Raw genomic sequence first — 14,547 nt, forward strand, 5'->3', positions numbered from 1 at the left:
TAATATCTAATCTAAACCTCCCCTGATGCAGCTTGAAGCCGTTTCCTCTCATTCTATCGCTAGTGACCTGGGAGAAGAGACCAACACTCACTTCACTACAACCTCCTTTCAGGTAGTTGTAGAGAGTGATAAGGTCTCCCCATCAGCCTCCTCTTCTCCACACTAAACACCCCAGTTCCCTCAGCCACTTCTCATAAGACCTGCTCTCCAGACCCTTCATCATCTTCATTGCCCTTCTCTGGACACGCTCCAGCACCTCAATGTCCTTCTTGTTCTGAGGGGCCCAAAAGTGAACACAGTACTCAAGGTGCGGCCTCACCAGTGCCGAGTACAGGGGCACCATCACTGTCCTGCTCCTGCTGGCCACACTATTCCTGATACAAGCCAGGATGCTGTTGGCCTTCTTGGCCACCTGGGCACACTGCTGGCTCATGTTCAGCTGCCTGTCAGCCAGCACCCCCAGGGTCCTTCTCTGCCAGGCAGCTTTCCAGCCACTCTTCCCCAAGCCTGTATCATTGCATGGGGTTGTTGTGACCAAAGTGCAGGACCTGGCACTTGGCCTTGTTAAATCTCATACAACTGGCTTCGGCCCATCGATCCAGCCTGTCCAGGTCCCTCTGCAGAGCCTTCCTACCCTCCAGCAGATCGACACTCCTGCCCAACTTGGTGTTGTCTGCAAACTTACTGAGGGTGCACTCAATGCCCTTATCCAGATCATTGACAAAGGTATTAAACATGACTGGCCCCAACACTGAGCCCTGGGGAACCCTGCTCATGACCAGCCGCCAACTGGATTTAGCTCTGTTCACCACAACTCTCTGGGCTCGGCCATCCAGCCAGTTTTTTACCCAGCGAAGAGCACACCCATCCAAGCCATGAGCCACCAGCTTCTCTAGGAGGATACTGTGGGAGACAGTGTCAAAGGCTTTGCTAAAGTCCAGGCAGACAACATCCACAGCCTTTCCCTCACCTACTACATGGGTCACCCTGTCATAGGAGGAGATCAGGTTGGTCGGGCAGGACCTGCCTTTCATGAAGCCATGCTGGCTGGGCCTGATCCCCTGGTTGTCCTGCACTTGCCTAGTGAGCTCACTCAAGATGAACCACTCCATAACCTTCCCCGGTACTGAGGTCTAGCTGACAGGCCTGTAGTTCCCCGGATCCTCTTTCTGGCCCTTCTTGTAGATGGGGGTCACATCGGCAAGCCTCCAGTCATCTGGGACCTCCCCTGTTAACCAGGACTGCTGATAAATGATGGAGAGTGCCTTGGCGAGCTCCTCCGCCAGCTCCCTCGGTACCCTTGGGTGGATCCCATCTGGCCCCAGAGACTTGTGAGTGTCCAGGTGGAGCAGCAGGTCATAAACTGCTTCCTCCTGGGTTATGGGGGGTTTATTCTGTGATCCATCCCTGCCTTCCAGCTCAGGGGGCTGAATACTCTCTGGATAACTGGTCTGATGGTTAAAGACTGAGGCAAAGGGGCATTTAGTAACTCAGCATTTTCCTCATCCTCAGCTGCAATGTTCCCCTCCACGTCCAATAGAGGATGGAGATTCTCTTTTTGTTGTTGATGTATTTGTAAAAACATTTTTTGTTATCCCTTACAGCAGTGGCCAGGCTGAGTTCTAGCTGGGCTTTTGCTTGCCTAATTTTCTCCCTGCAAGACCTAACGAGGTCTCTGTACTCTTCTTTTGTTACCTGCCCCTTCTTCCAAAAGCAGTACATTCATGTTATCACTGAAACAGTTAATTTGGACTAGCAGACATTGATATAATCCTTAGAGAATAAAGGAAAATTCTTTGTAACAGCAAATACTCATTCTGAGCAAACACAGGCCTGATTTCCTAAGCCGCCCATCACCTAATGGAGCTGCAATACTTGTGACTTCATAGGCCCCACAGTGAACAAAACAACTTTGTTCATCTTCACTGTTACCATAGCATAAATTTGAAATGCATTCAGATTTGTGTTAGGTTTAATCAGAGTGAGAATGTGCTCTACAGAATATTATCCAACCATTTTTGCAATGGGCACTGAGCTAGCAGATACTCAGGTTATTGAACAACATATACAGCCAAAGACCTTAAATCTTGTTTATGAAGAAATGCTGAAGCAGAACAAGGACGTTTCTCTCCTTTCCTTCTTCTCCTTTCTAAAAGTGAATTACTATCTCTTACTGGGGATGGTGGTCCTTCCTACAGTTACTTAACCCTTGCCTTTACAAAGGGATCTTGTGACCCTTCTCTGGGAAGGAATCACACCTCCACTTTTTGGAAGCAGGTATTTGTACTCAGCACAGGGAATGCCTCAGGGTAAAGAAATATCTTTGCCCTGGGAAATTCCACTTTGCTTTGGTTGAGACATTTAATGTTAAACCTCTGTTATTTCACTTCTCGGTTTCCTTAGGCTGGAAAGCATGTTGGCAATGCTCCAGCACAACTGAGGGAGCTGAGGCACATGCTGATGGTTCAAGCCAGGGCTCATTCTGAATTCCTGCTGGCTTCAGGCACTGCCAACCCCACAAGCACCTCTGCTCTCTGCAGTTGCTTTTGTAGCAGAGCTGGCCAAAGCAAACGTGTCCCAGCCAAAGCATCAGCCTCCAACCTGTCTCCACTCACGAACCACCCGAGCTCGTCTATCAGCATGCTGAGGATGGGCTGAACCTATTGGCAGAGCAGCGGCAGACATTGCCTGGAGTCACTGCTGAGCTGCCAGAGCAGCTGCAGCTAGGAGACGGTGGAGGACTGTGCTTCATGTCACAGCCCCGTCACACCACTCTGGGGGCCCCATGATGGACAGAGGGGAGCTATCCCTGGGCAGGAAAAAACGAAAAAATATTGCCTTAGGCTTCTTTCTTCTCCCTCCACAGTAGTGCCAACAGATCTGTCACTAAAACTTACTTCTTATTCCTCCCCTTCCTTGTCAGGGGCCAAAATTTTCCAGCTGAGAAATAAGGGCCATCATTTTCCTTTATAAACTCGCAACAATAGCCTACGTCTCTCTCAATCTCTCAAACAAATTGCAGGGGCGTGAGGCCCTTGCCTTTCAAGGGCAGGAAAGAGACTACTGGATTGTACTCCTCCTCCTTATCTTTTGAGCCAAACACGAGACAGGCATCGTTTTCAAACATCCCAGGCCCAAACCACACAGACATGCACAGAGGAATGAGGGTATCAGGACCATCAAAGTCTCAGAGTTACAGTACTGAAGGCTCAGGGATCACCCACTGCAGATGACAGTAAGGTAACTTATTACACCTGCACAGGATAATTAATGCTTAATTTTAGCCTTCACAAATTGCAGGAGTTTGTACATCAGCCCCAGATCAGAGCCTTGCTGTGCAGGGTAGAAGCAGTTGACATCCAAATGCTGGAATATGGGCAGAAATGACATCTTTGTTGTTGCTTGTGAAACCGGAATTCAGCCACGCTTATGTGCAGGCATTAAACTGATTTTTAATTGCACAGTGCCATTATGCTTTTTTCCCTGAAACTTCACTGCATCCAGCACAGAGACAGGATGTCTGAGCGCGATCCATTCAGGTTATAGGGGGAAATTTAAACAAGGCATTTCCAAACTTTTGGTACACATGACATTGCAGCCTAAATATTTCTTTCGTGCATTAAATTAATGAATACAACATAGATTTGACTACAGAATGAGATAGGCACAAGCTGGCTGCTACTTCCATGATCTAAAACTAGCTTCAAGAAGCGGGAGGTGGTGTTCATGTCTACGAGAATGTCCTGGTTTTGGCTGGGATAGTTAATTTTCTTCATACTAGCTGGTATAGAGCTGTGTTTTGGATTTAGTATGAGAATAATGCTGATAACACACCGATGTTTCAGTGTGATGTAGTCGCTAAGTAGTGCTTACACCAGTCAAGGACTTTTCCAGCTTCCCATGCTCTGCCGGGTGCACAAGAAACTGGGAGGGGAGGGGAGGGGGCACAGCCAGGACAGCTGATCCAAACCAGCCAAAGGGACATCCCATACCATACAGACTAGGGTTGTTTCCATACCAGGCTGGGGTTGTTTAGTGTGGAGAAGAGGAGGCTGATGGGGAGACCTTATCACTCTCTACAACTACCTGAAAGGAGGTTGTAGTGAAGTGAGTGTTGGTCTCTTCTCCCAGGTCACTAGCGATAGAATGAGAGGAAACAGCTTCAAGCTGCTTCAGGGGAGGTTTAGATTGGATATTAGGCAAAATTTCGTTACTGAAAGAGTGGTCAGGCATTGGAACAGGCTGCCCAGAGAGGTGGTGGAGTCACCATCCCTGGAGGTGTTAAAAAGATGTGTAAATGTGGCACTTCAGGGCATGGTTTAGGAGACATGGTAGTGTTGGTTTGACGGTTGGACTTGATGATCCTAGAGGTCCTTTGCAACTTTAATAATTCTATGATTCTATGATATGACATCATGCCCAGTATATAAACTGGGGGGAGTTGGCCGGGAGGCAGTGATCACTGCTCGGGGACTGGCTGGGCATCAGTCTGAGAGTGGTGAGCAGCTGCATGACTTGTTTTCCCTGGTTTTGTTTCTCTCTCTCTCCTCGTTTTCCTTTTCATCACAATTTTATTTATTATTATTATTATTAAATTATTAAACTGTTTTTATCTCAACCCATGAGTTTTCTTACTTTTGCTCTTCAGATTCTCTCCCCCATTCCACCGGGCAGGGGGACGGTGAGCGAGAGGCTGTGTGGGACTTAGTTACTGACTGGGGCTAAACCACAACGGATAACAGTACCAGTCCTTTCAGTTCATGCCAAAATTTTAGAGTCTGAGACCACTTGTAGGACACTCACACTCCTGCAGTTGTGCACTTCCCTGACCAGCCACTTACTACCACCTTCTTGGGAGAAGTTCACTCTCCCCTTTCCAGCTGTCTGGTGCTCCTGAAAGCATTCACCAACGTACCCATATTGGGTGGGGAATGGCCTTGGAGGCAATAAGAAACAAGTCCCTGGGTAGGTCCACACTGCTAAATAAAAAGTGGTCAGGGAGAGATGCTGGCCGTGAAGCCAGGTGGTTCAAATTGGCTTCTGCTCACACTAGAACCAGTTCCTTCCAGAGCAGTCTGGCCACATCCATGCTATACTATGCCTGGTTCTCCTCTGGCCCCAATAAGGCTCTAAGGTGTCATTTTTACTTTGGAGGCTATTTCAAATCAGCATGTCTGCTACAAAAGGAGACCCACCAGGCAGGTATTTTCCTGGCATGAAAGGACGAGTGTGCCTTGCCATCTGGAGGTGCCGCAGGAGAGCACAGGGCTGTTTCAGAAGGCACAGCTTGTGGTCACTGTGCCAGAGGCTGCACAGGGTGCCAGGAGCCCCACCTGGCGCAGTCCCATCCCACACCACCTTTTGAGAGGCATTACTGGGGCAAGCTCCATCTTGAAGATTGTTCACCCAGTGGTAAATCTGAAAAGGCAATGTGAGTGCCTTGAAGGCAGCAGATCGAAGCAGCCTCCCCACCCCAGATGGTAAGCTAACAATTAAGTAGTGTGATTAATCAAGGCTTCAGCACTTAAATTTGCTCCTTGTGCCTCTTCTTTGGCATTATTGACAACCCTGTGATCTGTCATCTCCAAACCATTGGAACTGGCAGTAAGCTTCATTGTACCCAGGGGCTTAACATGTCTTCAGAAGCTTCCTGAACGTTTTCCACAGCTCATCCACTGAAGATAGGTAACTTACACAGAGAAGATAATCAAACACCTTTTCATGGTTTAACCCCAGCCAGCACTAAGCCCCGCACTCCTGCTCATTCACGCCCCCCTGGTGGGATGGGAGAGAAAACTGTAAGGGTAAAGTGAGAAAACTTGTGGGTTGGGATAACGACAGTTTAACAGATAAAGCAAAAGCCACACAAGCAAGCAAAGCAAAAGATGGAATTCATTGACTACTTCCCATGGGCAGGCAGGTGCTCAGCCATCTCCAGGAAAGCAGGGCTCCATCATGTGTAACAGTTACTTGGGAAGACAAATGCCATCACTCCAAATGTCCCCCCTTACTTCTTCTTCCTCCAGCTTTATATGCTAAGCATGACGTCATATGTTGTGGAACATCTCTTTGGTCAGTTGGGGTCAGCTGTCCTGTCTGCGTCCCCTCCCAACACCTTGTGCACCCCCAGCCTACACTTTGGTGGGGTGGGGTGAGAGGCAGAAAAGGCCATCACTCTGTGTAAGCCCTGCTCAGCAGTAACTAAAACATCCCTGTGTTATCAACACTGTTCCCAGCACAAATCCAAAACACAGCCCCATACTAGCTCCCATGAAGAAAGCTAACTCTATCCCAGCCAAAACCAGCGCACACCTCTCAAATACTTAATTTTTATGGCACTCACTGTAAAGCCTGCAACTCCCAGCCCATCCATCACTACAGCTGAACACCCTATTGCTTCTAAAAGAAAGTCAGCCAACTGAGTCAGCCAGCCCCTACAAATCAATGGGCCCTGACAACATCCACCTGAGGGTGCTGAGAGAGCTGGCTGACATCATCACAAGGCCACTCTCCATAATCTTTGAGAAGTCATGGAGAACGGGGGATGTCCCAGAGGACTGGAGGAAGGCAAATGTTACCCCTATCTACAAGAAAGGCTCGAGGGAGGATCCGGGTAACTATAGCCCCATCAGCCTTACTTCAGTCCCTGGGAAAGTTATGGAATGAATCCTCCTGGGGGCCATCACAAGTCAAATGAAGCACGTGATTGGGAAAAGCCAACATGGCTTCACTAAGGGCAGATCGTGCTTGACAAACCTGGTGGCCTTCTATGACAAAGCGACTTGCCTGGTTGACATGGGGCGGGTGGTGGACATTGTGTACCTGGACTTCTCCAAGGCCTTTGATACGGTCCCACACAGCCTCCTCCTGGAGAAATTAATGTGTTATGGCCTCGACAAGTGGTCTGTGCAGTGGGTGGGGAACTGGCTGACAGGCCACACCCAAAGGGTGGTGGTAAATAGCTCTTTTTCAAAGTGGCAACCTGTCACTAGTGGAGTCCCCCAGGGATCAATATCGGGCCCAATGTTATTCAACATCTTTATAAGTGATCTGGATACCGGCATCAAGTGTAGCCTGATGAAGGCTGCTGATGACACCAAGTTGAGTGGGGAAGTAGACACTCCAGAAGGGAGAGCTGCTCTGCAGGAAGATCTGGATAGGCTGGAAGAGTGGGCCAGCAAGAACCTTATGAAGTTCAACAAGGACAAGTGTAAGGTCATGCACCTGGGAAAACATAATCCAGGAGTGCAGCACAGGCTGGGATCCACCTGGCTGGAGAGCAGCTCTGTGGAAAGGGACCTGGGGGTGCTGGTGGACAGGAAGCTCAACATGAGCGAATATGTGCTGCTGCAGCCAAGAAGGCCAACAGGATGCTGGGTTGCATCAAAAAGGGCATCGCCAGCAGAGAGAAAGAAGTCATTATCCCACTCTACTCAGCACTTGTCAGGCCACACCTGGAGTACTGTGTACAGTTCTGGTCCCTGCTGTACAAAAAGGATGTGGACAGGCTGGAAGGGGTCCAGAGAAGGGCCACCAAGATGATCAGAGGACTGGGAAGCTGCCATACGGGGATAGGCTGGGAGAACAGGGTTTGTTCAGCCTTGAGAAAAGGAGGCTCAGAGGGGATCTCATCACCACGTACCAGTACTTAAGGGGTAGCTACAAAGAAGATGGAGACTCCCTTTTTACACAGAGTCCCATGGAGAGGACAAGGGGGAATGGACACAAGTTGCTGTTGGGGAGATTCCGATTGGACACCAGAGGGAAATTTTTCACAGTGAGGACAGTCACCCATTGGAATAATCTCCCCAGGGAAGGGGTTGACTCGGCCACATTGGACACCTTCAAGACCTGGCTGGACAGGGTGCTGGGCCATCTTGTCTAGACTGTGCTCTTCCCAGAAAGGTTGGACTAGATGATCCCTGAGGTCCCTTCCAGCCTGTGGTTCTGTGATTCTGTGTGATTCTGTGAACTGTATAAACCTTCTGTATGGAAATTTGAGCCATCGGCATAAATAAAAGGGAAAACAAGTGGAATTAATTCATACTGTATTTTATATTCTAGATGTGTCCTTCTCAGTTTTTAGTATCATCTCCAGATCTTACCATCACCATTTTATTGTGTTTTATTAGCACACTACCACAAATGCACATCTTCTTAATAGGAAAAGAAGCATAAATTAGATAAAATAAAGTATTCTTAAACATTTCCCTAATTGTAGCTGTTAAATACACCAGCTGTAGATTAAGATCTCACTTTGAGAAGTCTATGCACACTTACACAATACAGACAGATGAAGACAATACTATTCCTGACAATTTAGACATAAAAGTACCTGTATTTAAAATTACTGTTTGCTTGAAAATTGGTGTGTACATCAGGATTGTAAAATAAGGATTTGAGATCCAAGGGGTACAGAGACTCTTACCCTGCATATGAACACCTATCCCTGGTTGATCTTAACAAGACAAGCACTTAACAAGTGCTGGGATCTCAGAAAAATCCCCCTCCTAATGGCTAGCAATATCAAAACCAATTCTTGTCCCAGTGTCCTTCCTTCCAGCCTGATCACCCTATAGTTCTGGAAATACATTTATTTCCAGCAGTGGTGGTTTAACAAGCACCAGAACTTTCAAATTTAACTCCTGTGAGTAATTCTTACTTCATGTTTGCCAGATTGGAGACCATTACACAGATGGCAAGGAGCTGCCAAAGTGTTGCAGTCCAAACCTGCAGACAGCCAGACAGCTACTGTGACGTATTTAGTCCTTCAGGAGGAAAGATACTATACTACTTTATTTGAAATGACACTAAAAATCGATTTTCTAAATCTACAATATGTTTTGCAGCATGTAATGGAAGTCCTGCCCCTAGAGCCATAGGAATGGAACACACAGCAGGAGAGGCAGCCACGCACTCTCCAGAATAGGGTGCCTGCACCTTCAGGCTTCACTGCCTGCTACAGCACTAATGTACTTACCTTGTCAGCCTTGGACTGCATGGGTATCGTTGCTTAGCTATAAGCAAGTGCATGCTACAGCACACTGCAATAAATCAGTATCTGCAGAGCCCATTAAAAATTAAAAGCATAAGGCAATTAAAAGCCAGGTGAAACGCCTGACTCCAGGCAGTGGTCTGCACACACTGAGCACACACTGGGATGGATCCTGACATACTCAGTAGCCTGTCTGATATTTAATGCCCCACTTTTCTGTGAGCAGCCATGAGCTGGTGGTTGGAATGAGGACAAGGAAGCACTACAGAGAGGCAGAGCAGCAAGCAGAATAAATCTTCTGTCCATCAGAAGTGCTCTGTGAACAGGCAGCAAGCTATAGCATGCATGATCAGGTCCAGGTTGAGGCCAGAGCTCCACATCTGTAATACCCTGCGCCAACATGTGCATGACTGTATAAAAAAAAGCAATCAAGTGACAAAAAAGAAAAAGCGTCAGAGGCCCAACTGGCCATTAGCTTCTGCTTCTATCAGACACGTGGGGGCGTGAGGCAAAAGCACGATGTCACGGTGCCATCACAGCAAGTAAAGAACCACATCATGGGTGAGCTAAGGTGACCACTCTGATCAGGTGAACCTCAAGTACAGTAATCTTGGAGACACTGTGGCAATTTAAATGTAGCTGTAAGTCCCCCTCTGGTTTTTACTAATTTCCAGCTTCGACAGCAAAGGCATCATGCATCAGCAGGACTGAATCCATGCGTGTGCCCCATGACCATCTTGTAACAGATGTTCCTGCAACCACAAGCAGCTCTAGCTCCAAATCACAGCCACATCACGTTGTTCTTCATCAGCCTCTCTGCGTGTGCCAAAGCTCTCGCTGTTTCTGACCTCATACTTTATCAGCTGATGGAGCTTGACAAAAGGAACACATGCCACCACCTCCAGTGTGATTTGATGATCATACATCATAGTGGGATCTCACCAGTGACAATCCACCCTTCCCAAGGCACTGAGAATCTTTTATCGGCTGCCCACTGCCCTTAAGCTGTACATCAAGGAGACAAGAAAATGTAATAAATCTGACAACCATTTTAGTGAATCAAAGGGAGAGATGAGGGTGTCTCTGGCTGTGTGGTTTTCAGAACAATTATGGGACTGAGTCATGCTGCAAATTTGTTGGACTTTCTGATGTGGACTACTAGAGAGGAAGGCACAGTGTGGGAAGCTGCCATTGCCATGAATTATTTAATGCATTGGCTAGCAGGGCATAGGCAGGGATACAGGAACGTATGAGTATAGTGGGGAAAATATGGAAGATCCACAGAAGTCCAGCAAGGAGAGCTAGTTGTAGGATGCATATGATTTTAATGTTGAGGCTGGAGTGAAGGGGCAAGATGACCATTTTCAGAAGGGATTAGGGCTCTTGCTCCCTTGTTATCTATAGGCCTTTCAAACAACTGTGTTGGGTGCATAAAGGGGAGCGGGGGGAATGGCTGATGAGCTGTACCCTGTAAGGGCAGGTTATGGCAAAGACTGCATCAGGGGAGCATGGTTTCTTAGACAGAAACATTTGAGCGCATGGTCCTGCTTCATGGTCCACCCTTTGACCACTGTAGAAACATGATTCCTCCTCTGCTCAGACATCTGATGCTCCAGGTACATTTAAGCAAGGAATCACAGACCATGACCAAACACCCCCACAAAATGCCTGTGAGCAGGTTGTGCCAGGATGCCTGGGACATGTGACTGTCCCTAGCTCTGGGGAGCACTGCACTCACAATGTGAGACATGACAGGCCTGTCTTTGGCTGTGCAGCAGCAAAGCCGGGGAGTTCCAGCGATGGGAACGTATGGATTTGGAACATCCGGCACATTCATCTCTCATATACCAGACATATGGACTACACATACACACAGAGCTAGGATGCCCATTACTCACCAGATGCGTAGTTTAAATACAATGGACACAAACCCTCTCTCCCTTTCACACAGAGTGAGGCAGAAGTTTTAATTCCCCTCAGTTAATCATGTTTTACATGGTACATAAAATTATCCTTTTTGTGCTGTATTTGCCACAGCTTTGACAACCTCTAAACACCCGAGAAAGCCAGACTATGTATCTTACACTTCTTATGTGCTATAAACAAAAGTTATAACCACATAAAATTTCAGAAAGTATTGGGGGATGTCTGCCTGCTTGTCCTTTACTTGAAAATAATCATTCAAACCTTTGATTCAAGAAACTTCCTTGCCCTTCCCTCTTTCAGGATATCATTTACCTCAGCTGTATCAGCCACACAGCATTAAAGATGAACACAGATACCTTTATTACTTATCCATGACGTTAATTTTCTTTTACTGCCTCCTGTGTTAAAATCACAAAAAGGCAGAACATTCCCTCATTAAAAAAGCCAAATTATGATACTTGTAAGATAATGGGAAGGGATGTGGCAAGCAAAAGTAGGTTAACAGACTGAACTACGCTTATTTTGCATCAGTTATAAAACAGTTTTGTGAATTGTCCTTAATTAGTTTTGGTTATGTCAGGGCCTTTATTTAATTCTCCATCACTTTTAAGAGCCCTGAGGTAACTCACTTCACAGAGAGAAAATTCTGACTGACTTTGAAAATGTGGTATTGTTGAGCAAAAAGACTCAGTGAGCAGACTGTTAGTTTCTTTCAGCAGCAGGAGAGATCCAGGAGGTGATTAGCTTTGTTCTCATTTACAAAGCACTAGTGGGAATTTCTAAAGGGTTTCACAGGCCCTGGGGATAAGGCCAAGAACAAAACAGGGCAGTGAAAAGCAAATAGAGCTCTTCATCAATAAACTACTCAGAGATGCCACATCAATAGCAAATTAGGAAGAAAGGAAGGCATTCTAATACTTTCACACAGCAAAGGAGGTTTATATATTGCTTTTATTCCTACCTGACTTTTTTTAAACAATTGCACCGCTATCAAACTAGCTTTAGGAGAGGGAACAGAGGCAATCCCAACTCACCACAAGGCCATTAGTCTGATAAGATTTGAAAGGGAGACATGCACTGCTCTGTGCTAGTTCTTCAATGCTGACCTCTCCCAAGGGTTACCACTGTCAGGAGCTCGGTCCTCGGAAAGGCTAGGAAAAGAGCACACCAGTGGGAGAAGGCTACGAGGCACTGCGTGACTGCTACCCAAAGATGGAAAATACTGCTGCTGCAGCACCCCCTGCCCGCTTCTCTCCGAGAGGATGCAGTCTGCTCGCCCACACAGAGGTGGGGATGGAAAGCTAAAGAGAAGCATGATGGGGGGGAAACAGTATCTCATTAGTATTTCAATTTCCATTAATAAACGGTACTTCTGAAAGGCTTCTTGCCAGTAACTACAGATTAAAAAATTTTTTTTTACATTCTACATTTAAAAATACTTTACAGCTGGAACAAAATCAGTACAGGTTTACCAATCTTTTCGTTTTAATAATGTTGAAGCATTTTGTTTGGATTTTAACACTGCAATAAAACACTAGCAATTAGCTTTTTTTTTTTTTAAGAAAAAAACCCTCTCACTTTTCACCAGAAAACAGAGTTTTCACTTTAGAAAAGCTCCACAAACTTAATTTTCTAGGCTGAACCCCCCTAAGAAAAACTCATTTGCCAATTTTTTGTTCAGAAGATGAAAGTAAAAAATACAGAAAAAAAACCTGCTTCAACAAAGCTGTATTTTCAAGTTTAAACCAGCTTCAAAACCATCCCACACTAAACTTGCTCAACAGCAGCTGATAGACACTAAAGGAAAACCTGGCAGAGGCAATTTCATCAGGCAGTCTCAGGCGGGGCTATTGCAACCCTGCTTCAGCATCCTGCTCATGTTCACGGGCTTCTGCATGATATAAACTGCTCTAGAGTTACACTCCGATGACAGGAGCAAAATGGGAAACAACAGAAAGAGATACATCAACTAATTTACTCCTTGGAGCACAAAGAAGGGTGATTTTAGTAACAATTTTACAGCGTATCAGATGTTTAGAAGAATACCATGTTTATGCTGTTTTGAGGTAGTGTTTCAAATGGGGATGTCCATTTGGACTGATGCTCCTGACATCAGGTGCTCTCTTTACCAACAAGCAAGCCTCACTGGAAACCCAGCCTACTAACATGTCGCCAACGTTTCAGCTGCGTTGCCTCGTGGGATTTTTGCCAAAACAGCTGTGCATTTGGAAGACACTTTTGTACTGGGTATGGGAGGCTTAAGATGCAATTCTGCAGTCTTCATAAGCAATGCCAAGAGCTTTTCTCTCGCTCACCGAATTGTTCCAAAGAACTGAACGTACCCTGCCTTTTCCTGCAGAACATTCAATACCGAGCTGTGACTGCAAAGCTTCCCCGGCACAAAATCATCACGTATGCACACGAGCTGCCCGTCAGATAGCTTCTCTCGCTCTGGGCACAGAGGGCCCGTGCCAGCAACCCACAGATTCACGTGATTTTGACCTGCCATGTTCCACTGCTCCTGCCCCATCCAGTTGTGGGATAAACTCAAAGCAGATTTGCTTGAATTTGCTTGAGATTGCAAACTCGAACAGATACAGGCAATTAAAGATTTCAGGAGCATAACTGTTTTCTGTCACGGGTACACAACCCAGCACAAGATGGGGTCTCAGCAGAGCCTCTAGCAGGCTAGCCTAACACAAATAAGACGACTTCAAGGGGGATCCTTGCGACAGACCGTTTCCTTGCTCTTAGGAACGACCACCGTGACCCGGGGAGGGAATCCGGGAGCTGCCGCCTTCCCTTGTTCTTCATGAGGCCGAGAGATCCTGGACAAACACCTCCCCCCGCCGGCCGGCTCCCCCCGCCTCTCGCCCCAGAAGGGTGAGGAGCCCAACAACACACGCCGCCGCGCCCCTCTCCCCGCTGCCGGCGCTGAGGGGAGGGAGCCCAGGGCGGCACCGCCGCTGCCGCCCTCCCGCCGCCCCGCCTCAGCCCGCCCTCCCCGCACGGCACGCCGGGCCAACATGGCCGCTTCCCGCCCCGCCGGGCGCCAGCCCCTCGGCTGACAGAGAGACGGCCGCCCGGCCGCCCGTCCGCCAGTCCGTCCCGGGGCCGCCCCGCCGCCCGGCATGGAGGAGAGCTCCAGCTGCGAGAGCCTCGGCGCCGGGCGGGCGGCGGCGGCGGCGGCGGCGCGGCCGCCCAGCGGCGACTCCCTCTCCAGGTAACGGCCTCCGTGCCATCGCCCCCCGCCGCCGCCGCCCTCCGGGGGCCGGGCCGGGCTGCCGCTGTGCCGCGGGGTCGGCGGTTTGAGGGGCCCCCCGTCAGTCAGGAGCCTTGGCGGGGCGTGGGGTGGGAGGAAGGGGCCGAAGAGGGGTCGGCAAGGAAAAGGAAACGGAGGGGATGGAGCTGGTGCCATTTTTTCCCTCCGTAGGCAGGAGGCTCTGGCGTCTCCCCATCGGCGGGGTGTCCCGCCCTTGGGGTGTCCCTGCGGGGTGGCAGCGTGTGCTGGCGTGCGTGGGCACCGCTCTGCTGCAGCCAAGCCGGTTTCTTTGACAGGAGTTTAGTCAGAGCAGGAGGTGCCACCCCCACCAGCCTTTTGATAAAAGCTCTCTAAATAACCTAAG

General features: G+C 48.2%; 1 protein-coding gene across 2 annotated transcripts in view; it reads left to right on the forward strand.

The window, feature by feature from the left end:
- The first annotated feature begins 13,900 nt into the window (after nt 1-13,900).
- MTMR2 (myotubularin related protein 2) overlaps nt 13,901-14,547 on the forward strand; it is a 65,123-nt gene continuing 64,476 nt past the window's right edge. For both annotated transcript variants that reach the window (XM_064441330.1, XM_064441331.1), the window contains exon 1: nt 13,901-14,144. In XM_064441330.1, the coding sequence (XP_064297400.1) occupies nt 14,053-14,144 (92 nt within the window). In that variant the 5' untranslated portion in view covers nt 13,901-14,052. The remainder of the gene's footprint in view (nt 14,145-14,547) is intronic.

Source organism: Phalacrocorax carbo, chromosome 1 (assembly GCF_963921805.1).
Source record: "Phalacrocorax carbo chromosome 1, bPhaCar2.1, whole genome shotgun sequence".
NCBI lineage: Eukaryota > Metazoa > Chordata > Aves > Suliformes > Phalacrocoracidae > Phalacrocorax > Phalacrocorax carbo.